General features: G+C 39.1%; 1 protein-coding gene across 1 annotated transcript in view; it reads right to left on the bottom strand.

Moving 5' to 3' along the window:
- The window catches only part of ZSWIM6 (zinc finger SWIM-type containing 6), a 205,089-nt gene that overhangs the window by 62,559 nt on the left and 125,126 nt on the right, over window positions 1-17,404 (bottom strand). The window contains exon 2 of the mRNA XM_079915979.1: window positions 14,484-14,840. Within this exon, the coding sequence (XP_079772105.1) occupies window positions 14,484-14,840 (357 nt within the window). The remainder of the gene's footprint in view (window positions 1-14,483; window positions 14,841-17,404) is intronic.

Genomic DNA, 17,404 nt, shown 5'->3' with positions numbered 1-17,404 from the left:
CATCTCCTACAGTTTTAGTGCCTGCTGTTAAAGATAGGAAACATTAAGTCTGTGGCTTACAAAGACACCAGTACACCTGTCTTATAAGCCGAAGGCAAAATCCTGATATCAACCACTGGCACCAAGAGAGGAAAGGCAAGGCAGCAAACTTTAGAGATTCAGGCTCAGAAAAAAATCTTTCTTTAGAGAGGACAAGAACTAGACCACTGAAAAATAATGTGCATTGAATAAACACACACTTGAGAAAAGCTTTAAATTTTATTCTTACTGAAATCCCCATTTCGAGTTAGTGCCTAATGCCTTCATTTCAATATACAATTTTGTGGTGGCTGAAGGAGCCAGATCCTTCATCACCTATTCTCAATGGTCAGTCCACGTAATGCTACTGCCATGGTGCAGTGTGGTGTCCTCTCCAGGAGCTGTTAGAGGACAACCTGTTTTCCTTAGCCTGCAGGCTAATGACAGGGAGCCCTGGCATGCACCAGGCTCTGCTCCCTCAACAAGCCACCTTCCCTTTAGCTAAATTCCAAGGAAATAAATAAGTAGCACGGTAATCAGGATATATCTCAGGGAACTCAAATAGGCCTGTCAGGGTTTACAGCCCTTCCTCTATTCTTTTCCTCTCACCTGACTTTATTACTCATCTCTTATTATCATTTAATTTACTTCAGAAGTTCAATGATATACTTATTCATGTACAGAAATAATCATGTATTTTATATGGATAAAAAGCAATAAAATATTTGTACATTCACTAATCCTCATTTAAAAAATTCAGAGTACTCTGTGCTTAAGAGGTAAGTCATTTTCCATAACTTAGCTAACAAATGTAGTAATGTATTAGCAATTACCTGGTACACAAACATAAATAATTAAATGCACAGTTCTCAGTAAGTCTCATTTTTACATAACCTGACTCTTCAGATTTATTAAAAGAGATCTACTATGTTTGCAAGGTTCAAGAATGGTTTGCTCAGAATTTTTTTTTTTTTTTTTTTTTTTTTGCGGTACGCGGGCCTCTCACTGTTGTGGCCTCTTCCGTTGCGGAGCACAGGCTCCGGACGCGCAGGCTCAGCGGCCATGGCTCACGGGCCCAGCTGCTCCGCGGCATGTGGGATCTTCCCGGACTGGGGCATGAACCCGTGTCCCCTGCATCAGCAGGCAGACTCTCAACCACTGCGCCACCAGGGAAGCCCCTGCTCAGGTTATTTTTAAAGATGTTTTTTAAAAAAAGTTCACAAATACTTTCCTCAACTGTCTTGAAGACTCACGTCAACTGCCACATCACAATGATGGGCATAACAGCAACTCAGATTTACTCCTTTTTAACCCTCCTAACCTTATGAAATAGGCACTCTTTTCCTAACCACGTTTTACAAATAAGAAAACAAAGCCCTGAAGAGATTCAGTTCCTCGCCTCCACTCAAAGAGCTGGAAAGCAAAGGGACCAGAATTCTAATGTAGGCTGTCTAACTTCTAAACTCTTAAACACTCTGAATACTCTTACAGTGGGAGTTAAGAGAAACCTACAGGGAGGGAGATGGGAATAATAAGCTCATCTAGCCAACATGGAGACTTAGGATCAGTTAAAGGAGATAGGGATGGCAACGAAACTGATCACAGCTGGTAACAATTCTTTGAAAATTATGAGAGTTGGGGTAGTGTCAGAGATGGCTATAGGGTGTGAGGGAAGGCAAGATTTGGAGGTGAAAAGAGAAAGGATAAAGGGTATTGGGCTAAAAGTAACTTGGCTGTCTCTGCATTACCCTATCAAATACATGACGCGTCAGAGGTGTGACTCCTCCCAATTAGGAGACAGAAGTCCTAAGATTACTTCTCATTTGCTAAAATGTTTTTTCATGTGAAGATGATCATGTGTACATGATTGTATATTTCAACAATTTTTTAGAACAAAATAAAAATCATATTATGGAAACATCAAGTTCTAATTAAAACTTAAGGGAAAAACTGGTAATTTTTGGAGGGAAATTTGGCAGCAATTACAAAACCCAAAATGCCAATACCAACTGTTCTGGCATTTCTACTACTAAGAATCTATTCCTCAAAAGCATTTGCACAAATCCACACATACACAAAGAATGGTCACAGCAGCACTGCACATAGTAGGAAAAAAATGAAAACAACTTCAAAATCCTTCAGTATGTTAATGATTAAATATATCCAGAGTATGTAATACTACATGCAACACTTAACACAGTACAAGACCTATTTGTACTAACAAGAGAAGATATTCATGATATATTAAAAGAAAAAAGAAACTGCAAAAAATAAGTTTTTAAAATTGTTTTTTAAAAATTGCATACATGTGTGCACAAAGAAAACTTGCCTCTGAAGACTCTAAACCACACTGTCAGCCATGGTTGCCAGGGAATAAGGGGGCTACTGGAGACTAAGGCAGGGGAGCTGGTGGGAGCCAGTGAGTTCTTGTCTTTTTATCTTCAGATACTTCTATACTTCCATACATCTTTTCAACATGCAGTCTCCTTTTTCTTTTTTTTACTTTTAAGTTTCACACTACCGTACTTTGAGATAGCACATTTAAAGCAACTTTAATTCTGTCCTATAGATAGATTTGCTAATTACATTGACCACCAGTAGTAGGTCATACCTTTGTTTCACCAACTGTCAACACCAGAATGGTCTACGATAGAAAGGATAATGCCTGTAATAACAAAATTATCTCCCTAGGATAACTGCACAAACTGATTGCTAATGCAAGCCCAATTACAAGGACTATGACCCTCGACAGAGAAACAAAATGAAGAGAGATGTGACATGAGGCCTCCATCAAACAACTCCAACTGTCACTCACTGCTAGATTTGGAACACGTTATGTGTACAAGAATAAATCTCCAGGTTCTTACCAAGAACAAAATGGAATAAAAAATGATACGGTTACTTTTTTTTTTAAAGTATAGCTGGCTTCCCTGTTGGTGCAGTGGTTGAGACTCTGCCTGCCGATGCAGGGGACACGGGTTCGTGCCCCGGTCTGGGAAGATCCCACATGCCATGAAGCAGCTGGGCCCGTGAGCCATGGCCGCTGAGCCTGCGCGTCCGCAGCCTGTGCTCCGCAACGGGAGAGGCCACAACAGTGAAAGGCCCGCATACCGCAAAAAAAAAAAAAAAGTATAGCTGATTTACAGTATTATATTAGTTTTAGGTGTACAGCATAGTGGTTCAGTATTTTTACAGATTACACTCCGTCAAAGGTTATTATAAGATAATGGCTATAAATTTTCTGTGCTATATACAATATATCCCTGTTGCTTATCTATTTTATACACAGTAGTTTATATCTCTTAATCTCATACCCCTAATTTACCCCTCCCTTCCTTCTCTCACCCCTCTGGTAACACTAATTTGTTTTCTGTGTCCGTAAGTCTGTTTCTGTTTTGCTACATACATTTGTTTTTATTATTTTTTAGATTCCACATATCAGTGATATCATATAGTATTTGTCCTTCCCTGTCTGACTTATTTCACTGAGCATAATAGTCTCTAGGTCCATCCATGTTGCTACAAGTGGCAAAATTTCATTCTTTTATATGGCCAAGTAGTATTCCACTGCATTTATATACCACTTCTTAACTATTTGTCAGTTGATGAACACTTGGGTTGCTTCCACATCTTGGCTATTCTAGATAAATAGTGCTGCTATGAACACTGGGGTGCAAGTATCTTTTAGAATTACTGTTTTCATTTTTACTGCATAAATATTCAGGAGTAGATCATATGTTAATTCTATTTTGTTTTAATATTTATTTATTTAGGCTGTGCTGGGTCTTAGCTCCGGCATGAAGGATCTTTTTTAGTTGCGGCATGTGGACTCTTAGTTGTGGCATACATGTGCGATCTAGTTCCCTGACCAGGGATTGAACCCAGGCCCCCTGTATTGGGAGTGTGAAGTCTTAGCCACTGGACCACCAGGGAAGTCCTGTTACTTCTATTTTTAGTGTTTTTTTTTTTTTTGGAGGAACCTCCATACTGTTTTCCACAGTGGTTGCAATAATTTACATTCCCACCATCAGTGTATGAGGGTCCCCTTTTCTCCACATCCTCTCCAACATTTGTTATTTGTAGACTTTTTGATGACTGTCACTCTGACAGGAGTGAGGTGATATCTCATTGTTGTTTTAATTTGCATTTCTCTAATAATTAGTGATGTTGACCATCTTTTCATGTGTCTATTAGCCATCTGTATGTCTTCTTTGAAAAAAATGTCTATTCAGGTCTTTGCCCATTTTTTGATTGGGTTATTTTTTTTTGATATTGAGTTGCATGAGCTGTTTGTATATTTTAGATATTAATCCCTTGTCGGTCATGTCATTTGCAAATATTTTCTCCCATTCTGTAGGCTGTCTTATCGTTTTGTCAATGGTTTCCTTTGCTGTGCAAAAGCTTCGAAGTTTAATTAGGTCCTAGCTGTTTATTTTTGCTTTTATTTCTTTTGACTTAGAAGACAGATCCAAAAAAATATTGCCATGATTTATGTCAAGGAGTGTTCTGCCTATATTCTCTTCTAGAAGTTTTATGGTTTCAAGGGCTTACATTTAAGTCTTTAATCCATTTTGAATTTATTTTTGTTTATGGTGGGAGGAAATGTTCTAATCTCTGTTTCACATGTGGCTGTCCAGCTTTCCCAGAACCACATGTTGAAGAGACTGTCTTTTCTCCATTGTATATTCTTGCCCCTTTTGTTGGAGATTAATTGACCATAGGTGTGTGAATTTATTTCTGGGCTCTCTATTCTGTTCCACTGACCTGTGTGTCTGGTTTCTGTACCAGTACCATGCTGTTTTGATTACTGTAGCTTTGTAGTATAGTTTGAAGTGTGGGAGGGTGATAGCTCCAGCTTTGTTCTTTTCTCTCAAGATTGCTTTGGCAATTCTGGGTCTTTTGTGGTTCCATATGAATTTTAGGATTTTTTGTCCTAGTTTTGTGGAAAATGTCATGGGTATTTTGATAGAGATTCCATCAAATCTGTAGATTGCTTTGGGTGGTATAGCCATTTTAACAATATTAATCTTCCAATTCAAGAGCATGAGATATTTTTCCATTTCTTTGTATCATCTTCAATTTTCTTCATCAGTGTTTTATTGTTTTCAGAGTATAGGTCTTTCACCTACTTGGTTAAGTTTATTCCTAAGTATTTTACTCTTTTTGATGCAATTTTTAACAGGTCTTTTTTCTACATTCTTTTTCTGATATTTCATTGTTAGTGTATAGAAATGCAACAGATTTCTGTATATTAACCTTGCATCCTACAACTTTACTGAATTCATTTACCAGTTTTTGGGTGAAGACTTTAGGGCTTTCTCTGCAAATAATGACAGTTTTACTTCTTCCCTTTCAATCTGGATGACTTTTATTTGGTTTTCTTGTCTGATTGCTGTGGCTAGGTCTTCCAATACTGTGTCAAATAGAAGTGGTGAGAGTGGGCATCCTTGTCTTGTTCCTGAATTTGGAAGAAAGGCTTTCAGCTTTTCACCACTGAGTATGATTTTAGCTATGGGTTTCTCATAAATGGCCTTTACTACATAATAAAGGACACTGTTACTTTTTGTTTAACAAACTGTGAGTGCCCATTACTTTTTTTTAATTTTTAAATTTTTATTTATTTACTTATTTTTGGAGTATAGTTGCTTCCACAATGTTGTGTTGGCTTCTACTGCACAGCAAAAGGAATCAGTCATACATATACATATATCCCCTCCCTTTTGGATTACCCTCCCATTTAGGATACTACAGTTCATTAAGTAGAGTTCCCTCTGCTACACAGTATGTTCCCATCAGTTGTCTATTTTATACATAGTACCAATAGTGTATATCTGTCAATCCCAATCTCCCAGTTCCTCCCAACCTCCCCCTTTCCCCCTTGGTATCCATACAACATTTGTTCTCTAGGTCTGTGTCTCTATCTCTGCTTGGCAAATAAGGTCATCTATGCCATTTTTTAAAACTCCACATATGCGTTAATATATGATATTTGTTTTTCTCTTTCTGACTTACTTCACTCTGTATAACACTCGCTAGGTCCATCCATGTCTCTACAAATAACCCAATTTCATTCCTTTTAATGGCTGAGTAATATTCCTTTGTATATATGTACCACATCTTCTTTATCCATTAATCTGTCGATGGGCATTTAGGTTGCTTCCATGTCCTGGCTATTGTAAGTAGTGCTACTACGAATACCAGGGTGCACGGGTCTTTCTGTATTATGGTTTTCTCTGGGTATATGCGCAGTAGTGGGATTGCTGGGTCGTATAGTAGTTCCATTTTTAGGATTTGAAGGAATCTCCATACTGTTTTCCATAGTGGCTGTATCACTTTACATTCCCACCAACAGTGTAAGAGGGTTCCCTTTTCTCCACACCCTCTCCAGCATTTATTGTTTATAGATTTTTTGATGATGGCCATTCTGACTGGTGTGAGGTGATGCCTCATTGTAGTTTTGATTTGCATTTCTCTAATAATTAGTGATGTTGAGCATCTTTTCATGTGCCTCTTGGCCATCTGTATGTCTTCTTTGGAGAAATGTCTACTTATAGGTCTTCTGCCCATTTTTGGATTGGGTTGTTTGTTTTTTTGATATTGAGCTGCATGAGCTGCTTGTAAATTTTGGAGCTTAATCCTTTGCCCGTTGCTTCATTTGCAAATATTTTCTCCCATTCTGAGGGTTGTCTTTTTGTCTTGTCTATGGTTTCCTTTGCTGTGCAAAAGCTTTTAAGTTTCATTAGGTCCTATTTGTTTATTTTTGTTTTTATTTTCATTACTCTAGGAGGTGGGTCAAAAAAGATCTTGCTGTGATTTGTGTCGAAGAGTGTTCTGCCTATGTTTTCATCTAAGAGTTTTACAGTGTCTGGCCTTACATTTAGGTCTTTAATCCATTTTCAGTTTATTTTTTGTGTATGGTGTTAGGAAGTGTTCTACTTTCATTCTTTTACATGTAGCTGTCCAGTTTTCCCAGCACCACTTATTGAAGAGACTGTCATTTCTCCACTGTGTATTTTTGCCTCCTTTGTCATAGATTAGGTGACCACAGGCGTGCGGATTTATCTCTGGGCTTTCTATCCTGTTCCATTGATCTATATTTCTGTTTTTGTGCCAGTACTATACTGCCTTGATTACTGTAGCTTTGTAGTATAGTCTGAAGTCAGGGAGCCTGATTCCTCCAGCTCCATTTTTCTTTCTCAAGATTGCTTTGGCTATTGGGGTCTTTTGTGTTTCCATACAAATTGTAAAAATTTTTTGTTCTAGTTCTGTGAAAAATGCCGTTGGTAATTTGATAGGTATTGCTTTGAATCTGCAGACTGTTTGGATAGAACAGTCATTTTCAAAATATTGATTCTTCCAGAGCTTCCCCAGTGGTGCAGTGGTTGAGAGTCCGCCTGCCAGTGCAGGGGACACGAGTTCGATCCCTGGTCCGGGGGGATCCCACACGCCATGGGGTGGCTGGGTCCGTGCGCCACAACTACTGAGCCTGCACTCTAGAGCTCGCAAGCCACAACTGCTGTGCCCGCGCACCACAACTACTGAGGCTGAATGCCATGACTGCTGGGGCCCGCGTGCCTAGAGCCCATGCTCTGCAGCAGGAGGGGCCACGGTGGTGGGAGGCCTGCGCACCGCAACCAGAGAAAGCCCACGTGCAGCAAAAAAGACCCGGTGCAGCCAAAAATGAATAAATAAAATAAATTTTAAAAATATATATTGATTCTTCCAATCCAAGAACATGGTATATCTCTCCATCTGTTTGTGTTGTCTTTGATTTCTTTCATCAGTATCTTATAGTTTTCTGCATACAGGTCTTTTGCCCCCTTAGTTAAGGTTTATTCCTTGGTATTTTATTCTTTTTGTTGCTATGGTAAATGGGATTGTTTCCTTAATTTCTTTCTCTGATCTTCCGTTGTTAGTACATAGGAATGCAAGAGATTTCTGTGTATTAATTTTGTATCATGCAACTTTACTAAATTCATTGATTAGCTCTAGTAGTTTTCTGGTGGCATCTTTAGGACTTTTCTATGTATAGTATCATGTCATCTGCAAACAGTGACAGTTTTACTTCTTCATTTCCAGTTTGGATTCCTTTTATTTCATTTACTTCTCTGATTGCCGTGGCTAGGCCTTCCAAAACTATGTTGAATAATAGTGGCAAGAGTGGACACCCTTGTCTTATTCCTGATCTTAGAGGAAATGCTTTCAGTTTTTCACCATTGAGAATGATGTTTGCTGTGGGTTTGTCATATATGGCCTTTATTATGTTGAGGTAGTTTCCCTCTATGCCCACTTTCTGGAGAGTTTGTATCATAAAAGGGTGTTGAATTTTGTCAAAAGCTTTTTCTGCATCTATTGAGATGATCATATGGTTTTTATTCTTCAATTTGTTAATATGGTGTATCACATTGATTTGCATATATTGAAGAATCCTTGCATCCCTGGGATAAATCCCACTTGATCATGGTGTATGACCCTCTTAACGTGTTGTTGGATTTAACGTGTTGCTAGTATTTTGTTGAGGATTTTTGCATCTATGCTCATCGGTGATATTGGCCTGTAGTTTTCCTTTTTGTGACATCTTTGTCTGGTTTTGGTGATGGTGATGGTGATGGTGGCCTCGTAGAATGAACTGGGGAGTGTTCCTTCCTCTGCAGTTTTTTGGAAGAGTTTGAGAAGGACAGGTGTTAGCTCTTCTCTAAATGTCTGATAGACTTCACCTGTGAAGCCATCTGGTCCTGGGCTTTTTTGGGGGGGCTGCGTTGGGTCTTCGTTGCTGCACGAGGGCCTTCTTCTAGTTGCGGCAAGCGGAGGCTACTCTTTGTTGCGGTGTGCAGGCTTCTTATTGCAGTGTGTGGGCTTCTCATTGCGGTGGCATCTCTTGTTGCAGAGCACGGGCTCTAGGCGCGCGAGCTTCAGTAGTTGTGGCACACAGCCTGAGTAGTTGTGGCTCACAGGCTCTAGAGAGCAGGCTCAGTAGTTGTGGCGCACGGGCTTAGTTGCTCCGTGCCATGGGGGATCTTCCCAGACCAGGTCTCAAACCCGTGTCCTCTGTACTGGCAGGCAGATTCTTAACACTGCGCCCCCAGGGAAGTCCCAGTGTGCCCATTACTTTCTTAAATATTGTCCTTAGGGAGGCTGGCAAAATACACAGGTCATAGTTTCAGCCCTGATGGAGCTTATAATCAAGTAAACATAAGCTATACAACAGACATGGGATGGCTGAATAGATTTGCTTGTTTGGTAATATCTGGAAGAGACTGAATAGACATATATATGATGGCTGGGACACAGAAGCATTCGAAGGCTAAATTAAGCAGGACAGGCAAGCATGAATGGAATTTACAGTGGTAGTTTTATAAGAACCATCCTCAAACAAATTGAAATGTCTGATGAAAGAACAACACTCAAATGCACACTTGGGTAGAACTACAAGAGGTACATCTTTGGAGTATGGATCCTAGGTGCCTCCTGTGTCTCTGTAAAAAATACAATCACCAGGGCTTCCCTGGTGGCGCAGTGGTTGAGAGTCCGCCTGCCGATGCAGGGGACACGGGTTCGTGCCCCGGTCTGGGAAGATCCCACATGCCGCGGAGCGGCTGGGCCCGTGAGCCATGGCCACTGAGCCTGTGCGTCCGGAGCCTGTGCTCCGCAACGGGAGAGGCCACAACAGTGAGAGGCCCATATACCGCAAAAAAAAAAAAAAAAAAAAAAAAAAAAAATACAATCACCAAAGAGTCACAGAATTGGGAGTGGAAAACATCTTAGATGTCATGTGTCCACCCTCACCTGACATGAATACAACTGACCCTTAAACAACTGGGTTTGAATTACATGGGTCCACTTAGACGGACTTTTTTTTTAATAGTAAATACTACAGTACTACATAATCCCCAGTTGAATCCACAGACATGGAACTGCAGATACAGAAGAACTGTGGGCATGAGGAACCACAGGTATAGAGGACCGCAGGTACCCAGGACCGAATGACTATAAGTTACACGTGGAATTTCAACTGTGCAGACGGTTGATGCCCCTAACCCCCAAGTTGCTCCTGGGTCAACTTTACATCCCTTCTACATCTGGCTAACTGAGATGGTATCACTGGACACATGACACTGAAGTGAGGGATGAATCTAGCCTACTTTTGGGATTGACTCAAGCTCTGGGAGTAGAAGGGCCACAGAAATGACACCCTTTCCCTCTGTTCCAAGCAGAGACCAATGCCACAGTTTCCACTCCATCTGTCCCTTTTTGTTGTAGTTTGCCCAGTACAGGCTATCCCATAGGGAGGTCACTAAAAGAAAGAGCAAAAGGAAAAAAGTAGAAGAGGAGGAAATATGTGCCAGACAGTCAGAGCACAGCAAGCTGACCTACAACTCTATTATCATCCATCCCCCAATTGGTTTCTTCCCTCTTCTTTTTAACTATGACCACTTACGGGTACCCCAACATAAGGTAAACTCTCTCTTTTCTTTAATATTTTACACATGTATATATTATATGACTAAAATTTTTCCAACGCTGCTAGAGAAGATTATGAGCATTTTAAATATGAGGAAAAAAATGAGTCTCACCCAGGGTCACATAGGTAATACACAGAAGAGACAATGCTGTACTCTAGGCCTCCAGGTTTCAAATTCAATGTTCTGTCCCTACACCACAATTTACTAATTTATAATGCACTCCTTTAATAAGAAGCATAAAAGACCAAAAAAGGCTGAGTTGAATTAATCAAGAGAGTTGGGTTAGCACTAAGAAATCAGTAAATTTCCAAATAAATACTTAGCAAAGACAATAGCTTTTTCTTAACAATATGGAAGCTAGAAAGTTTTTTGGGTTTGTTTTGTTTTGTTTTGTTTTTTGCGGTATGCGGGCCTCTCACTGTTGTGGCCTCTCCCATTGCAGAGCACAGGCTCCAGACGTGCAGGCTCAGCAGCCATGGCTCACGGGCCCAAGCGCTCCGCAGCATGTGGGATCTTCCCGGCACGAACCCATGTCCCCTGCATCGGCAGGCGGACTCTCAACCACTGCGCCACCAGGGAAGCCCATAAGTCTTATTTTAATATAAAACCAAGACAAACAATTTTGTTTATCAATGCAAAACTACAACTGGCAATCTCCTTGGAGGGCCATTAACATTAACTATCTTATACCCACTTTTTAGCATATAGTGATTGATTTAATCTAATCATAATTATGCAGGACATTTTATGAAAACAAAATGAAATGTAAAAAACTGACAAGGACTGAACTATTATGATGACTACTTCTATATTCCGACTACTTTCACTCAACCTGTGATCCTGGATAAGTCACTAACCCATTCTCCTTGGCTTCTTAGTCTAGAAACTATTACAATTATAAATTTGCAATATGTAGCTTACAAGGAAATTTTGAGAAACAATATGCCTGAAATAGACTTGAAAAAGCTTTTAATTCCTCAGCATAAAATTCTTTTAAAAATAAAATATTTCAAAATAGTAAGTAAAGCAACTAATAGAATTTTAAGAAGCATTAGGACAAGTTCACAAGGAAAAGGAAAAACCTACTGTTATCAACATAGTTTGTATTTACTTAAAAATTATATTATGAATTTCTCTTATAAAGGATTTAGATAAGCTAAACCTCATTCTGTTTAAGATATATATAGATACCTATTAAGATAGATACCTATAGATACCTATTAAGATAATCTAATCTAAATCCTATCCTAACCCTATTTATCTAGCAAGGTAAAAGTGATGCTTTTCCTTAGAGAAACATGAACTCTTCTCAACATTCATGTTCAAGACATTTTTCTCAAAGAAAAAATATACCCTCGAAACCATACAAGGAAATACTGCTTTTAAAATGACTTAGAAAACACTTAATGTACAGATGTTTGGAGGCAGGTGGGACCATGTAGTCAAATAACTGCAAAACATTTTAAATCCCACCCCCTACTAAGTCATCAATCTAACAGTTAAAATAAGACCCTCCAGGGAGCAGATTTCCCATTTCAACACTTAAGGTCATGGCCTGCTTTCTACCTCTCTTCTTTTTTTGCCACTTGTCACACTAGAATGGAAGGCAGGAAGGCAGCTTGTGTAATTGGCCCATTTCCAGGCTAGGAGCAAATCTTATGATAAATTAAGTGGAGAGAAAGCTGGCAGGATAAACTTCTCAAGTTCACTGCTTTCGTGAAGCTGTTCTCATGCAAAAGTTATTTGAAAATCACATTGAGTCTAAAGCTAACCTGCATTCTGCCCTTGATATTTCCTTAGACATCTTTTTCTTCTAATTTTAGAAAGTCTGAGAGAAATATAATGTCATGTGAACACTTTCTCACATCCAAGTTTAGTTTAGATTGTTTCATTAGTCCCACTATTTTGACACAGAAATGCATTTTAAAAGCTTTTAGATAAGAAACTTTGGGGGCTGCTATCCTTCAAAACAAGGAAGACAAATGCAGAACAAACACCTTACTGTTGATGTGGACCTCTGGTTAAACTAAAACTCAGAGAACAAAATGACCAAATGGAATATATGAATTTTAAAAAAAGGAAAAAGAGAGAGTGCATAAAAGTTTGAAGAAATGGTATATGCTATTCTTCTGCCTTCAATGAGCGATTTAATAGGAAGCCACAAATAGGCTCCTGAGAAATCTCTGAGATGACTGTTAGCTGGCCTGAATTTTCACAAGGTAACATGATTGAGACAGATGATACGACAGAGCAGAAGCCTGCTTAAAAAGTCCTTGAATGCATGTGCTTTTGGTGGGTCCAGGGTACTTCTGTGGCAGACTTGTTTACAATCCTGTTACTCAACACTGGCAGACTCTACCAAGTAAAATGCTTTACACACCTTATAACAGCTACTTTAATAAAGCTGAGACTGACATGGAGAGCACTAGAAGAAATATGTCTATGTGGATTTTCCCCTGACATAAAAGACATATTAAAAGTATCATAAGATACCAGGAGACTTGTAAAAGAATGTTCACAGCAGCTCTGTTCAAAACAAGGTTCATCAACAGTGGGAGAGACAAATAAATTGTGGTGTCCCCATACCTAGAATACTCTATAGAGTATGTGCTGTCGAATAAGGTAGCCACTAGCCATGTGGCTATTGAACACTTGCAATGTGGCTAGAGCTTGATGTGAGATGTGCTGTAAGTGTAAAACAGACAACAGATTTTCAAAGACTTAATATGGAAAAGAAGTGAAATATATCAATATTTTTGTTGAATTGATGAATGTTGGTATGACATGAATATATTGAATTAATTTTTTAGATATATTGAGATAAATAAAACATTATTAACATTAATTTTACTTGCTTCTTTTTAAGTGAAGCTAACAAGATATTTTAACTTATACATGTAGCTCACACTGTACTTCTATTGGTATTTCTGGTGCTGCTTTAGAGCAATGAAAAAATGAACTAATGGTACGTGAAACAATATGAATAAATCATATAAACATGATTTTGAATGAAAGAAGTCAGATACATAATGTTTAAAATCAGATAAGACTAAACCAGTGTTTAGTGATGTTAACGTTAAAACACAAAGCACCAAAGAAGTGATTACCATAAAAAATCAGGCAATGATTACCATGGGAAACAGAAAGGAGCCTATGACTGACTGGAAGGGGACATGTGGAACCCTCCAAAGTGCCGAGAGTCATCTATTTCTTGGCCTGGATGTTGGTTCACTTTGTTAATCTACACATACATATTCTATGCACTTTTCTGTGTTATAACTCACAATTTTAAAAGTTTTTAAGAAATGATCTCAAACTGCTTTCCTTAAACATTTATATTTGCTACATCAAGTAAGGACTTTGAAGAAAACCTAAAAGGATAGGGTTGAGTGACTGACTGGTCCCATTATTTCAACTATATGTTGACAGTTGATACATGTGTTTACAAATAAGTGAGATAACAAGTTCAGTGTATAAAAGACTTAAAAGAAACCCTTTTTGAGATTTCTTACACACAATAATAATCATATCCTAAACTCTCTCTATATAAATTCTCATCTTTTTCTAAGAATAAGTTACTTTCTTAATATGAGGCATCATATCAGAAACGTACTGCCTTGGAAAATAAATTTTTTAAGAAAATGAAAAAAATTCTGAATATGCGCAAGTCAGTTTACTGACAACAGCTGACAAAGGTGAATTTGTGTTTACTATAACTGATACCTAGTATTTGATGAAATTTTACAAAACATAAACATATAAGAGCCAAGCTTTAACAAACGAGAAATTTTTCTGAGCAGAAAAGACTTGGTATCTAGTAGAAGGTACAAAACATTTCAAAAGAAATGTTTTAGGATGCAAAACTAAATTTAAACCTTCAGCTACCTAAGAGCAATGTTGATGATCTAATTCATATTTAATTCATTTTCATGCAAAAGAATTAAATTTATAAATGAAAAATAATCCAGAGAAGCAATCTATAGAATGATTATTTATACTCACCGTGAACTTGGTTGATTTCTGAATTCTGGGAAAGAATTTCATCTGCCAATTTTTGAGCAGTTGGCAAAACTTCTGTGTGGTGCACTGTGATCAAATACTGTACAAACTTTTGTAGTTGGTCTCTATTCATTTGAAAGAGAGTCTCTGAAATGGGAAGATGCAATTTGACCTGATCTGGCTTGCGGATGCGGTATAAAGACAGTGCCACAACATGGGCACAATAAAATATGTCCTTGTTTCCACAGCTGCAGGTCACTGAGGTAATCTTGCAACGATCAAAGCTGATGGCCACGTTACAAACAGTTTCTGGCTCCGATTGTATTGCAGGTTCTGTCACTGTGCCACTCAAGTGGAAACCTATGTGAAAGAAGGGGAGGAGAGTTCAGTTTCTGCATTCAGATGCTACAAAATATTTTTTTTTTTTTTTTTTTTTTTCTGTACGTGGGCCTCTCACTGTTGTGGCCTCTCCCGTCGCGGAGCACAGGCTCCGGACGCGCAGGCTCAGCGGCCATGGCTCTCGGGCCCAGCCACTCCGCGGCATGTGGGATCTTCCCAGACTGGGGCACGAACCCGTGTCCCCTGCATTGGCAGGCAAACTCTCAACCACTGCGCCACCAGGGAAGCCCTACAAAATATTTTAATTCTTTGAAATGCGCAGTGCTTGACAGCTGCAAGAATAAAACATGACAGCTTTTATTTTCAAGTAAAAACATTCAGGCCACTCCAACCTCCCTCTCCCTGCACCTTACAAGTAAAAAATAAATGCTATTTAACAGACATGCTGAAGTAGTTTATTACACAGCCATATGAAAACACTTACTGCAGTATATACCACCATCACACCTATATATATGTATATTCATACACCACATCATACCTATACCTAGACCATAGCTTACCTAGAGTAAGCCATCATTACTGTTCTAAATCTGTGTGGTATATACCTGACCAAAATCCCCTAGATCAGTAGTTTTCTCCCCCAGCATTCCACCCTTTTTTAAACAACTTTTTAAAAATAGAGTAGGCCAGCTCAGCTTTCTTCTCAACAAACTCCTCCCCTCCTTCCTCCTTTATTCCAGGCAGCCCCAATATTGCAACGTCTCTGAGCAGTATGTGTAGGGGGAACTGCAAAGCCCATCAAATCGCACGCATACCATAGCTGAAGTAGCTCAATGACTATTTTCTTTCCTATCATACAGAGTAAAGCTGGTACAGAGGTAGGCTGTTAAACATACTCACATGCACACGTGGGTGCACAAAATCACCAAGTGGCAAGGGGCCTTAGAGGCCTTGTAGCCTCAACTTAGAACCACACAGGAACCCTCCACAACCTCCCTCACCAATGGCACTTGGCCGCTGCTTTGAAGGATCCAGAAATGAGACACTCAACCCGCACAGGCAGCAACAGTTTCTTGGATAGCTCTAGCTACAGCTCACAGCCAATGAAAACTGCCTCTCACTGCCGCTGCCACCAGTCAGTCAGTCTCGTCCTGTCTGGCCAGGGCATACATCCCCCTCACTCCTTTTGCCTAAATATGGGGAAGCTTATCCTGAATGTTTTTTGGCACACCATCCAGGTCCATCTACCCTCTCTGAAAGCCACATGCAGAGGGCCACTGATAAACATTAAGGGGAAACCTCCAGGGCACAGGCTTACCTCAGGATTAAGAACCCGACAGAAACTTGAATGTCAGAAATGTAATGAAGCCTCTGACTCTCTCAGCCTTCCACTATCTAAGCTACTTGAATAAAATTTACCTAGCAGGCCACTGTTTCTCCAGGTTCCCCTTAAATCACAAGGAGAAGGATCTTTTCACCATGTGGGAACTCTGGAAAGGATGCTGCACATGGAGCTACAGAGATGTGACACGAGAAGGACAGCCAGATGATGCCTAGAGTTCACATGTGGGGCATCTGAACCCTACTTACTATCTCTTTCAAGAGAGGGGTTCCTTTAGGCCAGGGCGCTGGGAGAAACACTATTCAACTTATGAGAAATCTTTCAGAGTAATGTAACTTCATCTTGATAATTCATATTCAGCAACACAGTGGAAAGAGAAAAGTGTTGTCATATTTTTTTACCAGATTATCAACTTAAGAAGTGCATTTCCAAAAATCAAGTCACTATTATTGCTTCACAATAAGGAATTCTGATAACCGTAATACGATAACCTCTGGTTTTCTTCCACAGAGATTATCCCTGTTTTTAAATGGATATTCCAGTCTCCTCCTCCATCTCTTTTGGTCAAGAAGTTTTTTTGGAAAACCGCAATTAAAGAAAGGAGACATAGCAAATGTAATCATATTTTTAAAAAAATTTTAATGTATTTCCCCACGAGAAAAAAAGATCACATAAAAAGTAAACACCCAGGAAAATTTTAGAAATGAAGAATAATAAGAGCAGTCTTGCCTTCTTGTATACCAGTGCGCTAAAAGCTTACAATAATTAAAAGTCCATGGGACAGGCACAGATTAAGACAAGAAAAAGATCAATGGATCATAAATAAGTCCAGAAAGTTTCCAAGTATATTCCGTACACTTTGTGCAAAGGTTCTCTGTTTTCTACCTGTCACATATATATGTGTACAAAAGAAACTAGCTGTCACTATAGGAAGATAGTTATCATAAACTAGCCATTTATAAAATCAATCTCTCCCAGCTTAACACTATTTTCTTTCTCCTTATCCACCAAGTCAACGTCTTTGTCTCTCCACAAAAGTGATACTGAAGGACTCCCATCACAGGCAAAGCCAAGACAACTGAGAATCCAAAATAGTTAGACTAGTGAGTATTTAAATAGTCTGCAAGGCTATAGTGTAAGAGGTGCTTCAAAAGAGACTGATTTAAATATCAAAGAAGAGGCCCTTCCTAAATAGACATTTCCCTAAAGAAGATATACAGATGGCCAAGAGGCACATAAA

Source organism: Stenella coeruleoalba (assembly GCF_951394435.1).
Source record: "Stenella coeruleoalba genome assembly, chromosome: 3".
NCBI classification, from domain to species: Eukaryota; Metazoa; Chordata; class Mammalia; order Artiodactyla; family Delphinidae; genus Stenella; species Stenella coeruleoalba.
The sequence above is the reverse complement of the archived record's forward strand: the minus strand, read 5'-3'. Positions and strand labels throughout refer to the sequence as shown.